General features: G+C 44.3%; 1 protein-coding gene across 4 annotated transcripts in view; it reads right to left on the bottom strand.

Moving 5' to 3' along the window:
* WDFY2 (WD repeat and FYVE domain containing 2) overlaps positions 1-19831 on the bottom strand; it is a 178424-nt gene that overhangs the window by 20150 nt on the left and 138443 nt on the right. For all 4 annotated transcript variants that reach the window (XR_004279123.1, XM_032314638.1, XM_032314636.1 and 1 more), the window contains exons 6-7: positions 18853-18965; positions 6136-6262 (exon numbers count right to left, since the gene is read on the bottom strand). Coding sequence is in view for 3 of the 4 variants with exons in the window: in XM_032314638.1 (XP_032170529.1) it covers positions 6136-6262; positions 18853-18965 (240 nt within the window). In the remaining variant the exon portion in view is untranslated. The remainder of the gene's footprint in view (positions 1-6135; positions 6263-18852; positions 18966-19831) is intronic.

Raw genomic sequence — 19831 nt, 5'->3', positions numbered from 1 at the left:
AAGGCATCTTGATACACATCAGTGATCTTGTAAAACCAAAATAAGCTACAGAAGGAAATGCTTTGCCACTCAGAGCTGGCAGCAACATTCAGCAACAAATACATAATTTATGGGACTCCAATACTGTTAATATTCCAACACAGAAGAGTGAAACACAGTGACGAATGCTGGATTCCAAGCTTTTTAATAAAGCTGCTCAGGGCCTTCTTGATTTAAGGGTTCACGATGTAACCACCTTGAAGCTAAAAACGAGGTAAGGAAACAACATCTCCAAGTTCACAGATTAAGGGTTATAAAGAATAAAAGGTATGTTCTTCTTACATTCATGTTTCATTTGACATGAGTGCAGCATTTATACGAGAGAGCATTTCAAAACTGGTTATTATTTTACGGCTGAGATCTCCATGTATTGCTGCTGGAGCACAAAACCCTCACTTTTCACAATGCCCAGGATCTGCCGTCTCCAACGACTACACTTACTAGGGACGGCCTCCTTTCCTTACTCACTAGCCCTAGAGGGAACATACATCTTATTACACCTAGCTACATAATCTGGGGGGAGCTGATGAGGAATGCAAATACAAAGCCCCTTGCTAAAAATGTACTACTTATAAAACAAGATGGTGACAGCACATTAGCCCAAGCGTGGGGCCCTGTGGGACCTCGCAGGTAGCACACCCAGGGGGCCAGTCCTGTGTCTGATGCTTGCTCCGGAAAAAGAGTAGAGAAACCTTTCTTCTTTTTATAGAAACCGATTTTCAGACATAAGCTAACATCTGCCCAAATGTCAACTTGGGCTCTTTTCCACCCCCTAAGAGCAGGGGGGCTTAACAGTATAGCAGCTTTCATTTCTTTGATGGAGAGTTCTGGGTAACTTAGGGAAAAATCGAATCAGTTATGCATCTGCTCCCGGAGAACTTGCTCTCTTAGATTCAGAACTCCCATATTCGTAAGCCTCCCAAACCTCCAAGGACGAGTAAAGGCTCATGAGGAATCCACACACGAGGTCTCCCAGATAACTGATACCTGCAGTCATCTCACACCAAAGGGCCCCCGGAAGGATTTACCTCCTCAGGAATCCTGCCTCAGAGCACCCGTTCAAGGCTAGCAACATTTGGCTGTTTTCCTGGCTATGGTGGGTGGGAGTTCAGATTAGCCATGGTCCTTCTGTCCACTTGTCATTTCCCGAAAACACTGTACTGAGTTCATGCAGCTGTTTGGGGTAACCTCCGGATGCTGAGAACTAGGAGAACCCATTCATCTCCTAAGACCCAGATCAAGAATGACTCCCCGCAAAGAGGCCTCCCATGTTACTGGCACACCGTCCCACCTTCACCCCATTCTCATGCATCTAGCCTGTTCCTTGTGTCTGTGACTGTTTCCACAGTCCCTCTTGTACCCAAAGTGCCTACTACAAAGTCTGGTATATAGATGGAGCTCAGTAAACAGCTGTTGAATGTATTATAGGGGGAGTAAGTACATGTGGCGGTATTTCCATTGTAAATGCTATATTCAGAGAGAACTAAGACTCCTATCCAAAAGCTTGATTTTCTGTGAACAAGACTAATTTTAACTGGCACATACTAGCCCTTACTCTTGTGATTTTTTTTTTTTTTAAGATTTTATTTGTTTATTTGAGACACAGGGAGTGAGAACACCGGGGGGAGGAGGGTCAGAGGGAGAGGGAGATGCAGATTCCCCACTAAGCAGGGAGCCTGATGCAGGGCTCGATCCCAGGACCCGGAGATCATGACCTGAGCCGAAGGCAGAGGCTTAACTGACTGAGCCATTCAGGAGCCCTTCTGATTATTTTACATACATTCTATCATTTATGTTTTTTGACAATCTTTGCGGGTTTCTCTTTCCAGTATTATCCCTACTTTAGAGATGAGAAAACCAGGATCAGAGAGATGAAGAGTCCTGCCAAGATCTACATGGCCATTAGCAGAAGGGTGGGCTCAAACACAGCCTGGCCCGGCTCAGAGGCCAGCGATTAGCAATCACATAGTATAGCATCTCCCCCTTGATAAGGTTCTCCCCTCAATGAAAACTGTCACTGCTAATTCTTCGATCAATTATGCATTTAGCTCACTTAGAAATGGAAAAGACATCTCTTCCCCTGGATCCTAATAATTCTCTAATGTTAACAATGAGAAATGCTCCTAAATCTGAGATTTGCAAAAAGCGAAAGCTTGCTCTCCTTCCCCAAACCAGAAGGATGAATGTGAGAATTCTATTTCCTTTCCTAACTTTACACACAATTTACCTAATAAATAGAGAGAGATCCAAATTCTCCCGATGGATATTTATTGATGAATAGCCCCTTTCCTCACCAAAAGGCTCTGAAGATGCTTGTAACAAAAGTCTTACACATGCTCAGAGTCGGAAGAGAAAAACCAAGAGTTGGGACTGTGGAAAATACCGAGGCCCTGTGCGCCAACAGCCGAGATGGTGACCACGTCCCATGTCACCTGTGGAATCCCAGTGTTGGTGAAGGGTTCCATCCCAAGAGACTACTCAGATCTTTACCTGTGCTTTAAATCAAGTTACCATTAAATTAAATTGCCACAAAGTCTTAGAAACCTAAGAAAAATACTGTTAGAAAGGAAAATTATGGTCATAAAGTTCGTCATGAAATGATAGGTATTATCTAAGAATAAAAAAGGATCTAAAAAAGCCCAAATATCATTATTAGACTTGACAAGGGCATGGGACAATAAATGTCCAGGTTTATGCTTCCATAATACCCATCCAACTGGTAATGGATACTTCAGAAACATAATGGTCCCTAAAACTGGAACCTTTTCTTTGCCTTTCCTTTCACAGAGCTAGCACATAACCATGTTCTACTTGCTGCAGGGCATAAAAACACCAAAATGTTTCAAATGCAGATAATACTGCATAGAAGTATACTTTCTTAGCTTTTTTCCCTTGGACTTGGAGACATTTTAGTTACTCTAGTGCTAAAGTTCTCTCTGCTTCAATGGGATTTTTAATGCACCAAATCAAATTACTTGTAGAACTTGTCATACTTCTGCTGCTGAAGAATGATGGAATGAAGCCACAGAACCCAGGACAGACCTGGGGAGCTGTCCCCCCACATCATACTCAGATATTCCTACCAGAGGTGAAGGCATCTCCCCGCTGCTCTGGGGCGGGGGGGTGTGTCTGGTCCAGTTGGCTTTGCCCAGTTCCCAAGCTCACCTCTTTGGTGCCTGATCTGGAATTCTAACCAGCTGTAGTCACACTGGGGTGGGGGGAAGATGGGAAAATAAGGAATTGTAGGACAGCAAGGGACAGCCATGGGCCACAAGAAAAAACTCTTTTGGCCTCTCAAGTAGAAAGACAAAAGAGATCACGGAGCACAGACAGAGGGGAACATCTGTTAGTATTCGCTTCAGGACCCCAGTACCGAGCACAGGGCAGGACAGAGAGAAGGCTTTAAGGACCTTTCTCTGTTGGGACTGAACTAAGGTTTGGAAGACCTAAGCTACCAGCTGGGGGCTTTGGGGACTCAATATTCTCCAAAAGATGACATGTGGCTTCCCTTTTACATATACAGGGTTCTTGCAAGATGACACTGAGGTATCTGTGTGTTTGCTGATGAAATACAATCACTGAACACCAATCTCATGGTCAATTTCCAGGACAAAGGAATGGTGGCTGTGAATGTGGCCCTGCGGCTCTCCTTCCTGCCTGCTGCCCTGGCCCTTTCCTTCTGGCACCTTCTGTGAGTCCCATTCTCCTATCATTAGCTCTGGAATCTTCCTCAGGCACTCAAACCCACTCTTAACAGGGTGACCCAATGGATGCTAAGGAAGTTCTTTTCTCCCAGCCGTGTGACACTGGGTAGCCCCTCCCAAGCTAAGGTCTGGTGGTGAGGAGCCCCTCACAGAGCTCCCTTTATTCCTCAGCTTGAGCTAAATAAAGCACCAGGCAAAGGCCTTCTGCCATTATTCCTGTTTAAAGCCAGTGCTGACCGGCGGCTCCTGATCTCACTAGCCTGCCATCCCCTGAAGTCCTAAGGGGGTGGATTATCAGGATGGACTCCCAAGTATGGTCTGTTCCAGTTTTGAAAAGGCCAGGTCTGTTTTCCTTAGAAACTGGAAGGCCTATCAGTTCAGGTTCTGGGACTGAGAGACTCTGTCTCAATTTTATAGCTTCTCCTTTTTTACCAAATGACAGGTACAACTTTTCCAGATCAAGAGTTTGCAGGAGGGCACTCAGCACACAGTGGTGCTGGTGTCGAGCACTGTCACACTTTACTACCCCGTGGTTGGGTCATGCAAGGTTGCCTGCCGGTTTATTAACCACTGTGCAAAAATAAAACTAGTTATGAGCTAATCTGAATGAGCCCAACAAATATTACTGATCTTCATTCAAAACTGGCCTTTTATTTCTCTGAGAGCCTGAGGTGACAGGAATTATTGGCAGATTGGAGAATAACTATTATTAAATAGGACTGTGTTTGCCTTCTCTTTCTCTTCATTTACATGGATGATGTCAACCCTTTCACACAATACTGATGCATGGCCCCTTGTCATGGAGACAAATACAAGGGAACGATTCCTCTAATGAGCTGATGACGAGCTCCGAGTGGCCCCACAAGCCAGACAAGGCCCCAGACAACGGGTCTATTCTCTCATGTGGGAAAGAAGCTCCTTCTCGAAGACTAAATTCTAACACTAAGATAATTATTTGTGAGGAGGCCCTCCAAAATCGAATCCGTTCATAACTAATAATCCCAACTATAGATGTAACTACTTAGGAGAACATTTTAAAATCAGCATTTCTGGGTAGATTTACAGAAAGAGCTAATGTTGCTTAAAACTAGTCTGTTTGCTGGAGCCTTTGTTTATGGCTGTTGAGAGTTGCTCTTAACATCACTGTAAAAACTTTACAAGTTAAAAACAATTCCGAATAGCTTTAGAGCTCGAAAGCAGATCTCCTGTTCTTTTCTGCACATGACCCTGCTTTGCCCCCAGGACCAGCGGGCAGCACAGGGTAGGGTAGGTCAGAGTGTGGTCTGAGGGCCAGGAGGAGAGCTGCCCGGGAGGACTGGGACAGCACAGACACCTGCAGTTCCAGACCGGTGGCTGGAATCTCCAAAGACACAGTCCAAGAGTCTACATTTTAACAAATTCCTTTGTGCCCCTTTGCACACTGCAAAGTTTGAGAATGGCTCCAAGGAAAGGCAAAGCTTTCTTTGTTCTTCTGCTCAGCCCTGTGAAATCTGCCCCTCAAGGAAGAAGAGCCTGATTTGAATAAAGGTGAAACCTCCATCCAAACATATAGTGTGAGGATATTATTTCTCCCCTTTTCCTTATGCTGCCAGGAATCCTGCCACATTTGAACTCAATTACTGAAATTCCATACGCCTTCCTGGCTTATATTTTTTAAGTTCTTTTTCCTCACATTCTTAAATTTTTATCCATAAGTCTCCCTGGTTCTCATTTCTCCTTTTTATTTCTTGGCTGCCATTATTTTATTTTATGGTTTTTGCAATCACTCACAAATCCTCCATGGAATTAAATGAGGGATAAATAAATAAACATATCTAGGCACAGATATAAGTCCAAGGGGTCATTTCTTTTGTTCCTGCAATGTTTCTTCCCACGCTAAGATCCTGCCACAGACACTGGACCACACGCCTCTGTCTTAGCTTTCCACTGGGAATCTTTTCTCTGAGTTTTTTTGTTTTTGAAGATTTTATTTATTTGACAGAGAGACACAGCAAGAGGGGAACACAAGCAGGGGGAAATGGGAGAAGGAGAAGCAGGCTTCATGCCAAGCAGGGAGCCTGATGTGGGGCTTGATCCCATGATCCTGGGATCATGACCTGAGCCACGGGCAGATGCTTAACAACTGAGCCACCCAAGCACCCCTGAGTTTGTTAATAAAAGCACCAGCAGTGGGGCGCCTGGGTGGCTCAGTGGGTTAAGCCTCTGCCTTCAGCTCAGGTCATGATCTCAGGGTCCTGGGACTGAGTCCCGCATCGGGCTCTCTGGTTGGCAGGGAGCCTGCTTCCTCCTCTCTCTCTCTCTGCTTGCCTCTCTGCCTACTTGTGATCTCTCTCTGTTGAATAAATAAATAAAATCTTAAAAAAAAAAAAAAAAAAAGCACCAGCAGCCTTACTTGTGTCCTTGGAGCTCGATGGCCGTTCCTTTTCTCCCACCGATGTCCCACATGATGACAGAGTGATCTGAGCTGCCAGAGAACAACACCCGCTGGACAGGGTCCCAACAGAGAGCAGTCACCCCACCTGTGAGGACAGACACAGCTGGACATTAGTCACAAAGCAACAGTATTATGCACCAATAAATGTGAATGCAAAGGAGTGAGGATCTAGTGCAGTTCTTCTCCTTATGGAACAAATAAGTCCCTGAAGTGAAAAAACAAAAAACAAAAAACAAAAACCCCAAAAAACTGGATCCTGGAATAAAAGTCCTGCCCTTTCAGCATTTTCCCCCCACATTTAACATACCATAAGATCAATTACTATAAAAACCAAAAGAAAATGAAAAAGGCAGCTAATTGTCAGAAAGAGATGTTATTCAAAGAACAGAAAATATCACATTACTTGGAAACATTAACTGTATTTTCTTAACTTCTAACTACCGCCGCACTGACAGTAACAGGCAAGAAGTGAACAGAGTTTTAAAAAGCTAGACTGAATTTTCTTATTCTGAAAATTCACAGATACAATTAGACCACAACACCAAAATTTAAAATTTATTTTCTCTCTGTGGGAATTGAAAGTTACAGATTCTAGGTTCATCGTTTATATCCTGAAGTGTCCATTTCCTCGACTGTAAAATGGGGATCACGGCGATACATCTCAACATCTACATACAACTACTACTATTATTAATGATGCTATGGACCTAGCCCCCGCCTGCCTCACAGGGCTGTGGTGATAATCAGGTTGGATCAGTTCTATAGGACCCCTCTGTAAACCACAGCGTGCAGTACACACGTTGGTTATTAGCATTACTCTACTGGTGTGGCTATAAAATATTATGACAGATCTTTCTCTCTGGTAGTCCCTTTATGAATCAAACCCCTGCATGATGAGAACAATATTAACTTTTTCCATTTAGGATGAGCCCAAAGCCTATAAATGCTTAAGAATGGAAGAAATACTCATTTTTTTACATGACTGAAAAATATTATATTCTGAAAAGAACATAAAATAGCATCTTGTTTATGAGAACCTGACATTTTTCTTATTTAGATGATCAATTTGTTCTAACAAAGTGCTGCACTTTAAAAGCTTTTAGGAAAGTTTCTTTTACATAATATTCTCAGAAGGATTTTCTTTTTTTTTTTTTTTAAGATCAAAGGCAGGGAGGGAAGTCCCACTATTCTGGCTTGTGGCTCATCGCTTCTTGCCATACCTGCACAACATACTCCTGTCCATGTACAAGTAAACAGCAACCCCCCTCCCCCCCAACCCCGGCCGAATCTAAGCAGTCTGCCTCCTGCCGCCACCTAACAGCACTGAGCAGCATGGCCAGTGGCACACAGGCTCTAGTGTGGTCTCCTGAATGAATGAAGGAGCAGAGGAATGAAAATACAAACATTTTTTTTTAATCCACAATTCTCGTTATTTGGAACTCCTCTACCAGACTTACTAATCCTTCCAAGTTAAATACTGTTCCTCCTTTTGTGCACCAACGCTTCTTCGTTCCCTGCTGTTCAACTCCACGATTACCACGTCCTGGGGTTTTAAGTACCCATGGACAACTGTGGTCCTGAAGCAGCTCATCCTTCTTCCACAGGAATCTCAGAAGACCAGCCGTGGCCTAACACTGTGTCACGGAGCCTACGTCATGCACCTCACACCCTCCTATCATGCAGGTCCCAGATCAGCTCACATCATCCCAAGAAGGGTGAGTGCAGTACAGTAAAGATACCTCATTCATATAACTTGTATTACAGGAGATTTAAACACAGTATGTCCAGGGCTCCGTATTGTCTGTAGTTTCAGGCATCCACTGGGGGTTCCTGAATTTGTCCCTTGCAGACTGGGGGGATGAGGGGGAACTATGCTATACCTTTTTTTTTTTTTTAAACATTCTTCAGTATTTGACAGTGTCATACACTTCGAGATGTTCTATCCCGCAACACACGTTATTTATTCCCACACAGTACCCAAGTAACTTACTTGGTTAAATATCCGTGGCAGAGTTAGCCAGCTGTCTAGCTCGAGCCCCACTCCCCAGCCATGAATGGAGTGCTCCATGGAAAGGTGCTCTCCTGCAGGGACCATATTTATGGGCCCTCTTGTATCTAGGGGGCGTGTCACCAGATCTGAGCAACTGAACCCAAAAAGTAATCTGTGTTCCTTCCAGGCCAAGGGGGTTAAGATGTCCCTTTTTCACTTGTTCTTCGTACCTACGTCTCAAGGACTCTAAGACTCAGGGCATGCAGAAACCACATTCTAGAAGGAGCCAGAGTCCCTGAATTACCATATGGAAGAGAGACATAATTCAAAAACACCTGCACTGGGTTGTAACGCAAGCATGAAATAAGGTGCTGCATTAAGCCATTGAAATGTTAGAAATTGTTTATTAGAGCAGTTAGCATTAGCTATTAAATGTCATCTATTTATTGGGATATACAATGAGACTGGCCTAAGGGGCACCCGGGTGGCTCAGTCAGTTAAGCAGCCAACTCTCAATTTCAGCTCAAGTCACGATCTCAGGGCCATGAGATTGAGCCCCACGCAGGGCTCCTCACTCAACAAGCAGTCTGCTTGAGAGTCTCTCCCTTTCCCTCTGCCCCTCCCCCTGCTTTGTGTCCCCTCCCTCTAAAATGAATAAATAGATCTTTAAAAAAAAAATTAAGGCTGGCCCAAGAGGAAGGTGAGAGTCACCACAGGCTTCATAAGTCAGGAAATAAAAAAAATTTACTGGTATGGACTGTTAACACTGATGCGTAGTACTTAGACAGAATTGGGGAGGACCCTGGTTGGAAAACCAGTGCACCAACCAAAGCAATCTATTGTACACTCTGAATTGTTTTTTTTCCAAAAGTGTATCTGAAGTCTAAGCACTTCTCACCACCTTAACTACTACCATCCTTGCATGAACCACTACCAAAATTCTTGGTCTAGAAAATGGAAAAGCATGACACATATTTTCATGGAACACCTATGGGGGCAAAAGGCACTCTCAGACATTGCTAATGAGACTGCAAACTAGCACATCAGGGAAGGCCACGTACAACAAACAACACCTGCACTTGGCTTTTAATCCAGCAATCTCACTCCCAGGAATTTATCTTGAAGATACTGTCCCCATCCCCACGGAGTACTAAGAAGATACACATGCAAAAGGAGAATGCTCACAGAAGACAGTGGGTGAGTGGACTATGGTGTACTCGCTCAGTGTTCTGCAGCTAGGAGAAACAATGAACAAGATCACTTAGGAGGGCAGCAAGGGATTTCCAGGATACACTGCAAAGTGAAAAAGGCAAAGCACCAAAAAAATAGCTACATTGTGCTACCTTTCATCTAAGAAAAAACTGCAAATAAGAAATGAATGGGCTTAGCTACCTTCAGCAGGTGCACAGGAATAGCAATGGAGAGGGGATGAAGCAGAGTGGCACTTTTCTGAGTATATTTTTTTGGTTTGGTTCTGTATTTTGGGACCATATTAATGTTTCACATACTCAAAAATAAGTAAATAAAATCAACAAGGGGTATGTTTGGTGGGAGGTAGGGTATGGACTCAAAATAGAATATGAACAGAAACTAGTGAACCTAACTGTATAACAAATGAATGATGCAACCACAATGAAGCGGGGCAGGGGGAGAACTGACAAAAGTTCTTTGGAAAACAGTAATTGGACGGACTATACAGCCTAAGGCAAAATATAAGATTTGTACACAAACATAGTACTTTAGTTAGTAGGTCTGTATATGGGTTATGTAGGTCAGCAATTCTGCAGCTATTCCATGTTTATTTTAGGACTGAGCAAGTAAATACATGGAGGATAACGAGAGCTGAGTTTCTCACTATCATCATAGCTACAGCTGTTGGGGCGGGGGGGAGGTTAGAATAAACTCTTTGGTGTTAGAATGGAATTGGAAGCATCGGTATGAACTTATGTGTGTGTACACACACACAAACACAGAAGACACAGAAATAGTTAGAGATGTGTGGGGACATTTCCTAGCTCTGTCTACTGAGAGGGCCGAGAAGCTACGATCACCCCGCCAACGGGTGCACACAGAGCACCCAGATTCTGGCTTCTATATATTATCTTTTCTTCAATGAAAGAAACAACGGCTGAATGGATAGTTAATTCTAGGACTGAGGCACAGAGTATGCAAGATGAGCCAGGAACATCATGTGGTATCAGAAAGTGAAGAGGGGGCACCTGGGTGGCTCAGTTGGTTAAGCATCTACCTTTGGCTCAGGTTCCTGGGATCGAGTCCCTGCATCAGGCTCCTTGCTTCTCCCTCTGCTCCTCTCCCCTACTTGTGATCTCTCTCTCTCTCTCTCTCTCTCATGCTCTCTCAAATAAATAAAGTCTTAAAAAAAAAAAAAGTGAAGGGACAGTCAAAAAGTCACAAAAGCCAGCATGAAGAAGCCAGTGTCCCATTGGTCAAATCCAGGACAATTAGAGCAAGAAAGTAAGTTGAGTGGTAGTAAAATTCTCACACATAGAAATAATTAAGAACTCGTGAGCCATATTGGTATAAGCAATGGAAAAAACAAATAAATATGGGGGAGAAGTAAAGCTTTTCCTTATAAAAAAAATTCCAACCAAAATTGTAGAAGAGATAATGACTAGAAAAAGCACAATCTGGCAAACACCACAGTCAATTGTTTCTAATAAGAGTCATCAATGGAGTCTCAGTGGATAGTAAAATTACTATCAGAAATATGATGAGAAACAGTATTTATACAGTTTCAAAATACTTCCTTGTAAAATACTTCTGAATTACAAAGGCTGACTAAAGTGGAGAAATTTGGCAGACACTACCTTAACCAAATGATCAACATTAACATCACCAGAAACAGGATAAATCAGTATCATGTGCCTCTTGACACAATCCACTGAGAAGGACATAACAACACTTCTATGGTATTCTTATAAAAAATGCATCACCTGAATTTAACCATGAGGAAACAACAGACAAACTCAAATGGAAGGACCTTCTGGCTAGTACGTAAAAACGCCAAGGTCATGAAAGACCAAGGAAGACCAAAGAGCTGTCTCACGTTGAACGAAACCAAGGCCATGTTACCACCGAACCCAAGTGGTCCTGGATCAGCTTGTGAACACCCCAAGGGCTCAGGGTCTTCCACTGCGCTTCAGTTAAGAGTTGAAAAAATGGAAGAAAAAGCTTCAAGACGGGGAGGAGGAGGGGACTGGGGAGAACAACAAATAACTCTTGAGTCCGTCCCAGCTCTAGGTACATGTCCTAACAATGGTGTCTCTTGGAGGCTGGGGTATAAAGCACAAACCATAGCGCTCAGTGCAAATCAGTGCAACTGGCATGTACTCTGCATCTTCCACAAGGCAGACACCAGGTTAAGCTCCATGGATATAATCAAATCAAGACTCAGATCCTACTTCAACATAAACGGAGCCTAAGATCGTGGGATTAGTCTGGAGAACAAGAAGGGCATGCATGCTGTGTTTGGTGGGGCATTCTCTCACGGAACACGGGGCTACTCCCTCTGCCTGGAGTGCCCGACTTACCTTTGATCACTGAAGTAACCCTTTTCTTTCTTCAAGGTGGAGCTCAGGCGCTGTCTGCTACAGGAAGCCTTCCCCAACACTCTCAATTCAAGTGAGGTTCCCACTGCTTTGTGTGTTTCTATCCTCAAACTCAACCACTGCATTGGAACATTATCAGATATATATCTCCCACAGGAGACTTTACATTCTGTATCTTAGTGTTCAAGCAGTACCCAGTGCCTGGTACACAGTAGGTGCTTAATAAATGTTTACACACCTGCCTGTGAGTTGCATGGCAGAGAGTAATGGGAGACAATAAAGATTAATAAGCCATCACTGCAGAGGCGTCTGGCAGAGCCCTGGGATGGGGGCCAATGGGAAGGCAGCACACTGAGTCATGGGGGTGTGTGGGGCGGTGGAGGGCACAGAGGACTGGAGAGGAGAGCTGCTGACAGAATGGCCTCTTCCTTCCCAGGAGAGTGTTCCAGCAGCCCTCAGCAGATACCTTCCTGAATAGTCCTTACAGATGCTTCGGGCAGCACAGAAAGGCAACCCCCACCAGCGAGCCTGCATTCCAGAGCAGCGCAGACCCGCACCTTGGCACAGTCCTCATCCACAGTGTCCTCCTTGCTCTCCATATATAGGTCGGAGAACAGCTACGGTGGGTGTGGGTTTCTGGATTTATGATATTTCAAATCACAAACATCATTTCTTCTATTTCATTTTACTTCCCTTCAGATTCCTCCATCTTTCTGCTCCCCCTCATTTCGTGGTGTCTTTTACCTACCTTTGACCTGCATAATATAGGACTGCTAAAGCAGTTTCCAACAGAAATGAATTTACTCTTAAAAATAAATGTTTTTGTCATAATAAAATTTTCTATTTTCTCATAAATGAAAAATTACATAATATCCCAACACACAGATGTACCTTATTTCACTTACTGTTACATTTTTTCCCAACTTTTAATTATTATAAATTTTGCTAAGATGAACATTTTTATTTGTAAATCTTTGATCATGTTCCTATTTAGTTAGAAGAGATTCCCAAACATGCATCAGATCAAAGAGTAGGAAAACTTTTAGCAATTTAATACGTGTCACAAAAACGCACAGTGAACTCATTTTTTAGAGGCTTTTACAACGTATCTTGCAAAAGCTAGAGAGACTATGTGAAGTGTTGCCAAGTTGGGGCTGGAAACGGCTGGGTCTGTCCTTACTGGTGTGACGGGGCACTTCGCCCAGAGCGTGCCATCCCACCTACGAGGTGAAGAAGGTGTGCGGGCTTCCTGTGACGACAGGAGAGCGAGGAAGCAAGTCCTGTGTTCAAGAGAACACAAGGTCTCTTGAATTAAATCTCTGACCTTTCAGCTGCTGCATTTTGCTGAAGTGAAGAGGCTGCTGTAAAGCTGAACATGCTCTACCTGCAGGCGACCCCTTGCTCCCAAAATCCACCAACAGACATGCTGCTGTCTCCTTGCCGCCTCCCCAGGGTCATCTCCAAGCACCCAATCTCTTTCTCCCCAGACCGCTCGAACCTCCAGTGCTCCTGGTGCCAGCAAACAGCATCACCATCCACCCAAATGCTCCCAACAGAAACCCAGGATGCCCCACCCAAAAGCCAAGTGCCACTTGATCTCCTAAAAAGGCCTCCCACCACGCCCACGGCCATCCTCCCAGTCCAAACAAGTGGGGCTCTGGCAGCAGCCATCCTTCAAAATGGTCTCTGCACATCCATTCTCGTCCCCCCGCAATCCAGTGCCACCGCTGCCACACTGACTTGTTAGAATGGAAAGCAGGCCGCCGCCCTGCTCATACTTCATCACTGATGTGTGATGTGTGCTGTCGTGTGATCATCACTGATCTCACAGCGCCTGAGAACAACGGCCGGCGTTCTTCACTCACATGGCCCAGGAGTTCAACCTCTACACCTCGCCTCTGGCTCTCCACACCACCCACAGGTGGCCATACTGCTGCTCACACTTGCCCACTCCCTTCCAAATACCTGTTTCACACACGTGGGGCCTATTATGATCTCATCCCCTGGGTAACTCCTCTTTTTCCTTAAGGTTTCATTCAAACACCACTTCCCTGGAAATCTCCCATTAGCGCCCTGGAGAGGGAAGCCCTCTTCTTCTTTGCTTCCGAAGCAGCCTCTGAGGGCACTGGAGCATCGCGATACTTGCTGCACTCATAACCATTTGAGGAACTACCTGTGTTTACTGGTTTAATGATCGCATTCCACGACTGCAAGCTGAGTAGGCGAGCATTATGCTTGTCTGATCCACCCCTCTATCCCAGCACTCATCACGCGGAGGGCTAACGATGCAAATCTGCGTCTACTAGATGGGAAAGCCTTCACCATAAACAAAAATCAAGTTTTCAGCTTAATGATTTGAACTTGCGTATTGGCACTGAACTATGCCTCTCTTTGTTTCAGTTATGTTTGTTATAGTTACACTGTAACTTTCAATAATTTCCCTAATAGTTAATGAACAAGTCTGTGTTTAATTTTTTGTTAAATAGTGTGCTTTGGCAAGTTCTATTCAACCCCTTCTGTTTTTAGTACATTCATACTTATCAAAATAACCCTTAGACATAAAAGAAAAAAGTTACTTTACTGATACTATGGATTTCCAACGGTTAAAATCTGATTCTCCCCTCTGCCTTTGTTCAAGTCAGTAGGACTTTTTGGTAGAAGTATTTTCTGATTTCTGCAGAAATAGCAAAGAACTATGATACCTAGCATTTAGTTCCAGAAATAAAACCAGCAGAGGGAGCAAAGGAACATAAAACTAGTTTCCTGGGTCCCCATGGATTAGTAAATGCTATGTTGGCCTGTGGTATTAGGCCAATGCCATCTCTAACCCACATTTTTATATGACCTTCTGTACTGTAACAGAGAGTGATGGATGAATGGTTAGGACTCTGTATACATACCAGACTGCATGCTTCTGAGTTTGGATCTGGACTGATAAGACCCCCAATATCATTCTTTAATGGATCTGGGTTCATCTTAAAGTCTTTGTTTTGGGGGTAAGGGAATGAGATTAATCCTTACAAAACCCCTTTTCCCAGAGTTTGGGACCTCTCAGGGCCCAGGATGGGCTGAATGGAGAGGAGGAGCTCAACAATATGTCTGCATCATCAAGGAATCTCGTAGACATCCCTGCTCTGGCTACAGATGAACGAACTGTGCTGTAGCCAGACTGGCGGTGGGTGCAAACCAGTGTCTATGGATAACAGTAGTAAGCTGACTATGTGACCTGCTACATTTGCCCTCCTGTTAATTAGCAACGTTCCTGGGCCACATCTGGTCTTCCTCAAAGATGCTTCATGATAAAGTCATAAAAGAATGCTTTAAACTCTGAGAAAGGTAAGGCATAATGCCAAGTTGACATTTTATTATTCGGACTAACCCAGAAGACAGGAAACCCTCAGGCCACTTTTGGCTCCCCATGCAGCAGTAAGAAACAGCCACGCCCCTTTTCTGGCCTAGAGGCAGCAACAGGGAGCTCAGAGCACCACCACTCTCAGCCATACAGTGAATGGCTGCCTACCAAGGAGCCAGGCTGGAAGTCGCCTCTGACTAAACCAAGTCTGGGAACTACCCAGTCAGGTCCTCGGCATGCCGAACTCAGCACCAAAATTTCACTTTGGGCCCATCCACTCCTGGCTTTCCCATTCCTCCTGCCACATTCGGAGGGGCAGTTTCCTACTAGCTTTCCAATTATGTTCTCTATTCTGCTGCCAGAACAATCTTTTAAATTCTGACCAGGTTAACATCTTTGCTTAAAACTCTTACAGTTTCGCATTGACGTCAGGCTACTGCCTCAGTGATCCAAATGGACTCTCGCTTCCTTTCTGGCGGCCCGCCACCTCAGACTCAGTATGCCAGCCAAAAGGAGTTACTGAAGTTCCCAGGAGAGCACACTCTTGCCAATCTCCATGCCTTGGATGACACTGGTTTTCTCCGCCTGGAGTGCTCGCCTCACTTCTTTTTCATGAACTCAACGCTCATTCCTTCCCAAATATCTGAGGTTAAGCAACACCTCTGCTGAGAAGGCCTTCCTGACAGACTCCCAAACCTGTCTGAGCTAAGTGCTCATTCTGTGTTCCTGGAAGTGCCCTGTACCGGCTTCCCCATGTCTCTGCTGCCCTGTCACTTTTTGGTTCCTGTCTCTCACTGGGCTGTAAAGAATTTGAGGAAATAACTGTACCTTTTATTTCTACAATAGGGAGTAGTGGCTGCGATTAACTAGGGAGAGCAACGCGTGTAAAGAGACCAGGGTCCAGGGCAGAACTCACCAAAAAAGATCACTAAGAACAGTCAGAGGAGGGGAAGAAAAGTGGGAGAGACTGTGTCACGGAAGCCAAAGGGAGGGCTGTTACAAGCAAGAAGGAAGGGCCACGATGTTTAACGCTGCGGAAGGTTAAGTATGATATGGTTTAAAACACGTCCACTGGATACAGCAACCAGCGGGTCACCAGCCACGTTGGGGACAGCAGTGTCAGAGGAGCGAGAGACAAGCCAAACTGCAGGTGGGTGGAAGGCAAATGAGAGGTGAAGAATTTGAAGCAGCCGGAAAATGACATTCTTTGAAGAAGGCTTGTTGTTTGCCACCACATGAAGACGTCATGCCAAGTGAAAGAAGCCAGTCACAAAACCACGCAACCTGCAGGATGCCTGTGAGGCACCCAGAGCAGGCAAATCCGTAGAGACAGAAGGTAGAATGGTGGCTGCCAGGGGCTGGGGGTGGGGGCATGGGAGTCAGTGTTTAATGGGGTCAGAGCTGCAGTTTTATAAGACAGAAAATGTTGTATAGATGTTGTATGAATGTCCTTAATGCCGCTGAGCTGCAACCTTAAAAATGATGAAAACGGTGAGTTTTCGATTATGTACATTTTACCGTAATTAAAAAAAAAAGAAAAGAAAAAAGCAGCACAGCTGTTACAAAAACTGCCTCAACAGGATACAGGATTGAGAGGATTCTGTTGGTTGAAGAGAAAGCCAAAACATTTAAGCACGGTAAGACACTGAGAAGAATGAGTGAGTCAAAGGGAGACAGAAGAGTTTTTGATGTGGAGACCCCAGGAGAATCGGCCCCGGGCCAGAGGACAGGAGACTCCTCAGTGAGGCAGGAGGGCCCAAGATGAGGAAGGGGTAGAGGAAGTGTGTTTACTGGGGAGGAATATAGGGCAAGCAAGAAAAAAAATGTTTTTAAAAAAGATTTATTTATTTGAGAGAGAGTGTGAGAGCACACAGGGGCATGGGGGGGGTGGGGCAGAACGGGACACAGAGAGAGAAATCTCAAGCACTGAGCGAGAAGCTGGGGCTCGATTCCAAATCATGACCAGATCTAGAGTCGGATGTTTAGCTGACTGAGCCACCCAGGTGCTCTGAAGAAGAACATTTCTGAAGCTTCTATCTGATCACCTCTATTCTTCCTTGAAGGAGGAGCTGGGGAGGGGGCAGGGGCTCAGGGAGAGCAGCGAAGGTCTGGAGAAGTCCTGGGGAGTATAGAGGGACTGTGGAGGGGCTGTGTGGAGGGACTGAGGCGACACTGGCAGGTGGACTGGAATGCTGAATGGGCAGTGGTAATGGTGGCCTGAGGCTTACGTGCAACTTGCCGCAGCCCCACGAGGACAGTGTGAATGGGGCACCTGTCCTTCCAGGAAGCACCAGGGCACCTGAACCAAGAGCGCGAGGCGGCTCGTGGCTGAAGTGACACCCCTGTGGAAAGCAAGAGAGGATGGGGCGCAGACATGGAGGAATGAGGGACTGAAGACTGACTGGTTAACACCGACAAGAGCAAATGGGGCCAGAGGCAGGGTTTACAAAAGCTAAAGATTAGAAGACTGAGTCAGCAGTGAAACAAAGAAGTTTAAGGTTCCTGAGGTGGGAACAGTTCTGGGTCCCTATCAGGCCAGGTATAGGTGGCTAAAAAGAGAAACCCAATCAGGAAAGACCTGGGTCCTATCCACAGTGGATGCTTCTATGTGTTCTTCTTCCCAGAAAACAAAGATAGTTAAATTTATCTTTTAAGACTCTTTTCCCCTGGATTCAATTTCCTCTTTATGCATTCCTTTTTTTCCCCCTGAGGAAATCCCTTATGATCTAGGTACTGTCCCATTTTACATCCCTATTCACCTACTTGTATTCTTATATGCCATCTAAACTCAGTATGAACCTTATTCTGTACTAAATCATAAGTTGGTAATCTGCAGGAGACATAAAAAGCCCACTAAGAACCATGAAAATAGGCAGTGACTCATTTCCCAGGGTCAACATCACATATTAAAAATACTAGTAAAAACGAATTATTATTGGGGCACCTGGGTGGCTCAGTGGGTTAAAGCCTCTGCCTTTGGCTCAGGTCATGATCCCAGGGTCCTGGGATCCAGCCCCACATTAAGCTCTCCGCTTGGCAGGGAGCCTGCTTTCTCCTCTCTCTCTGCCTGCTTCTCTGCCTATTTGTGATCTCTGTCTGTCAAATAAATAAATAAAATCTTTAAAAAAAAAAAACAAACAAAAAACCCGAATCATTATCAACTATTCAAGTGTTTCAGAGGCTAAGCATGGATTATTTTATATTACCTTGCTTACATGATCCTGAGATCCTGATTCTCTCCCCAACAAACAAATCCTAAATAATAGAAGAGCCCAGAAGAAGTCAAAAAGGAACCTGTACCTTTTTATGTAGCCTAGATACACAATGAAGATATTTTTTTATTTCACTTGTCTTAGAAGTGGGGGAGTCTGTCTTGCACGCCATCTTCTCGCTTCAAGGAAGGAAAGGACAAACTGAGGCAGCTATCTTTTCAGCCTTCGGGGTTTGTGCAGTCGCCACATGGCCTTAAACAATGTCTCATCAATATACGCCAACACTAGCTTTCTCCAGTATGACAGGACACAGAACCAAATCACCAACAGTTCTAAAACAGACTGGCTCCTTTTTTTGTGTGCACTGAAAATTGTGGAAAATTTCTGACACTGTATCTTACTGAACCATTCTGAAATCAGTTAAATGTATCATTCCTATCTGAGCACACTGTACTCTGTCACTTTCACAACATGGCAGCCGAACACCAGAACACGCGGCCGGTGATACATCACCGTGAGCGCAGCACATGGAGATACGGCTTGCAGTCCTACCTGTGTGTCCTCTGAATGTTGTAACCAGGGTGCAGCTGTCTTGCTCCAGTTTGAGGATGGTTACTTGGCCTGACTGGTCACCAATAAACACATGCCGGGTTTCAACATCAAATCTATCATGGAAACATTAAGGATCATTTCTCAAAATTGAGTGGAGGAATTTAAGTACGTACATACATATATACATACATAAACCCAAGAAACATGTAAATCCCCTATTTAGAAAGCTTGGATGTTAACACTAAAAGATACAAAAGTAGACACAATAAAGTAAAAGATGCATACTATGGGACAGTAAGACATCACATGGTAATGTCATTCCTTATAACATTAATTTATAAATTTAACATAATCCCTATAAAAATAACAGAGCTTTTTTTTTTTTTTCTCTCAGTGTTGGGGAAGTTTATGTTCATATAAAAAATAAATAAACAAGAAGAGCCAGGAATACTCTGAAAATAAGAACAATGTGGTATGTGATAGGGGAAGTTAGCCCTAACAGATAATAGAACATGTTACAAAATCTCTGTAATTAGAAATGTGGTATCGGTGCATAAACAGACAAACAGACCCCAGAAACAAAACGGCCAAGTCTAGAAACATGAACAACAAACAGATATCAGCAGCAAAGCCAAAAGACAAACTAGAAAAAATATTAGTAACTTAAGTTACAAAAGGCAAAATCCCTGACACAAAAAGAAAAATCAAGAAGAAAGCAAACACAAACCTAACAGAAATGGGTAAAATGTATGAACACAAAGTTCAAGAAGAAATCGGAGATGAAAATGAAAACGGTATGTGAAAATGAAAATGTGTGAGTCAAAGCAGACCTGAATGCTCGCCTTCGAAAGACTGCTTACAAGGCTGGGTTGGTGTTTCACAACCTGGATTTCTGGAGGGTCCCACCTTTAGCAGACAAGAGTGGCTCCCTGTGCCTTAACTCTACATAGAATATGGTTTATGCCAAATACCTGCTTTC

Source organism: Mustela erminea, chromosome 15 (genome assembly GCF_009829155.1).
Source record: "Mustela erminea isolate mMusErm1 chromosome 15, mMusErm1.Pri, whole genome shotgun sequence".
Taxonomy (NCBI): domain Eukaryota; kingdom Metazoa; phylum Chordata; class Mammalia; order Carnivora; family Mustelidae; genus Mustela; species Mustela erminea.
Note: the sequence above shows the minus strand (reverse complement) of the source record. Positions and strands in the feature narration are given on the sequence as shown.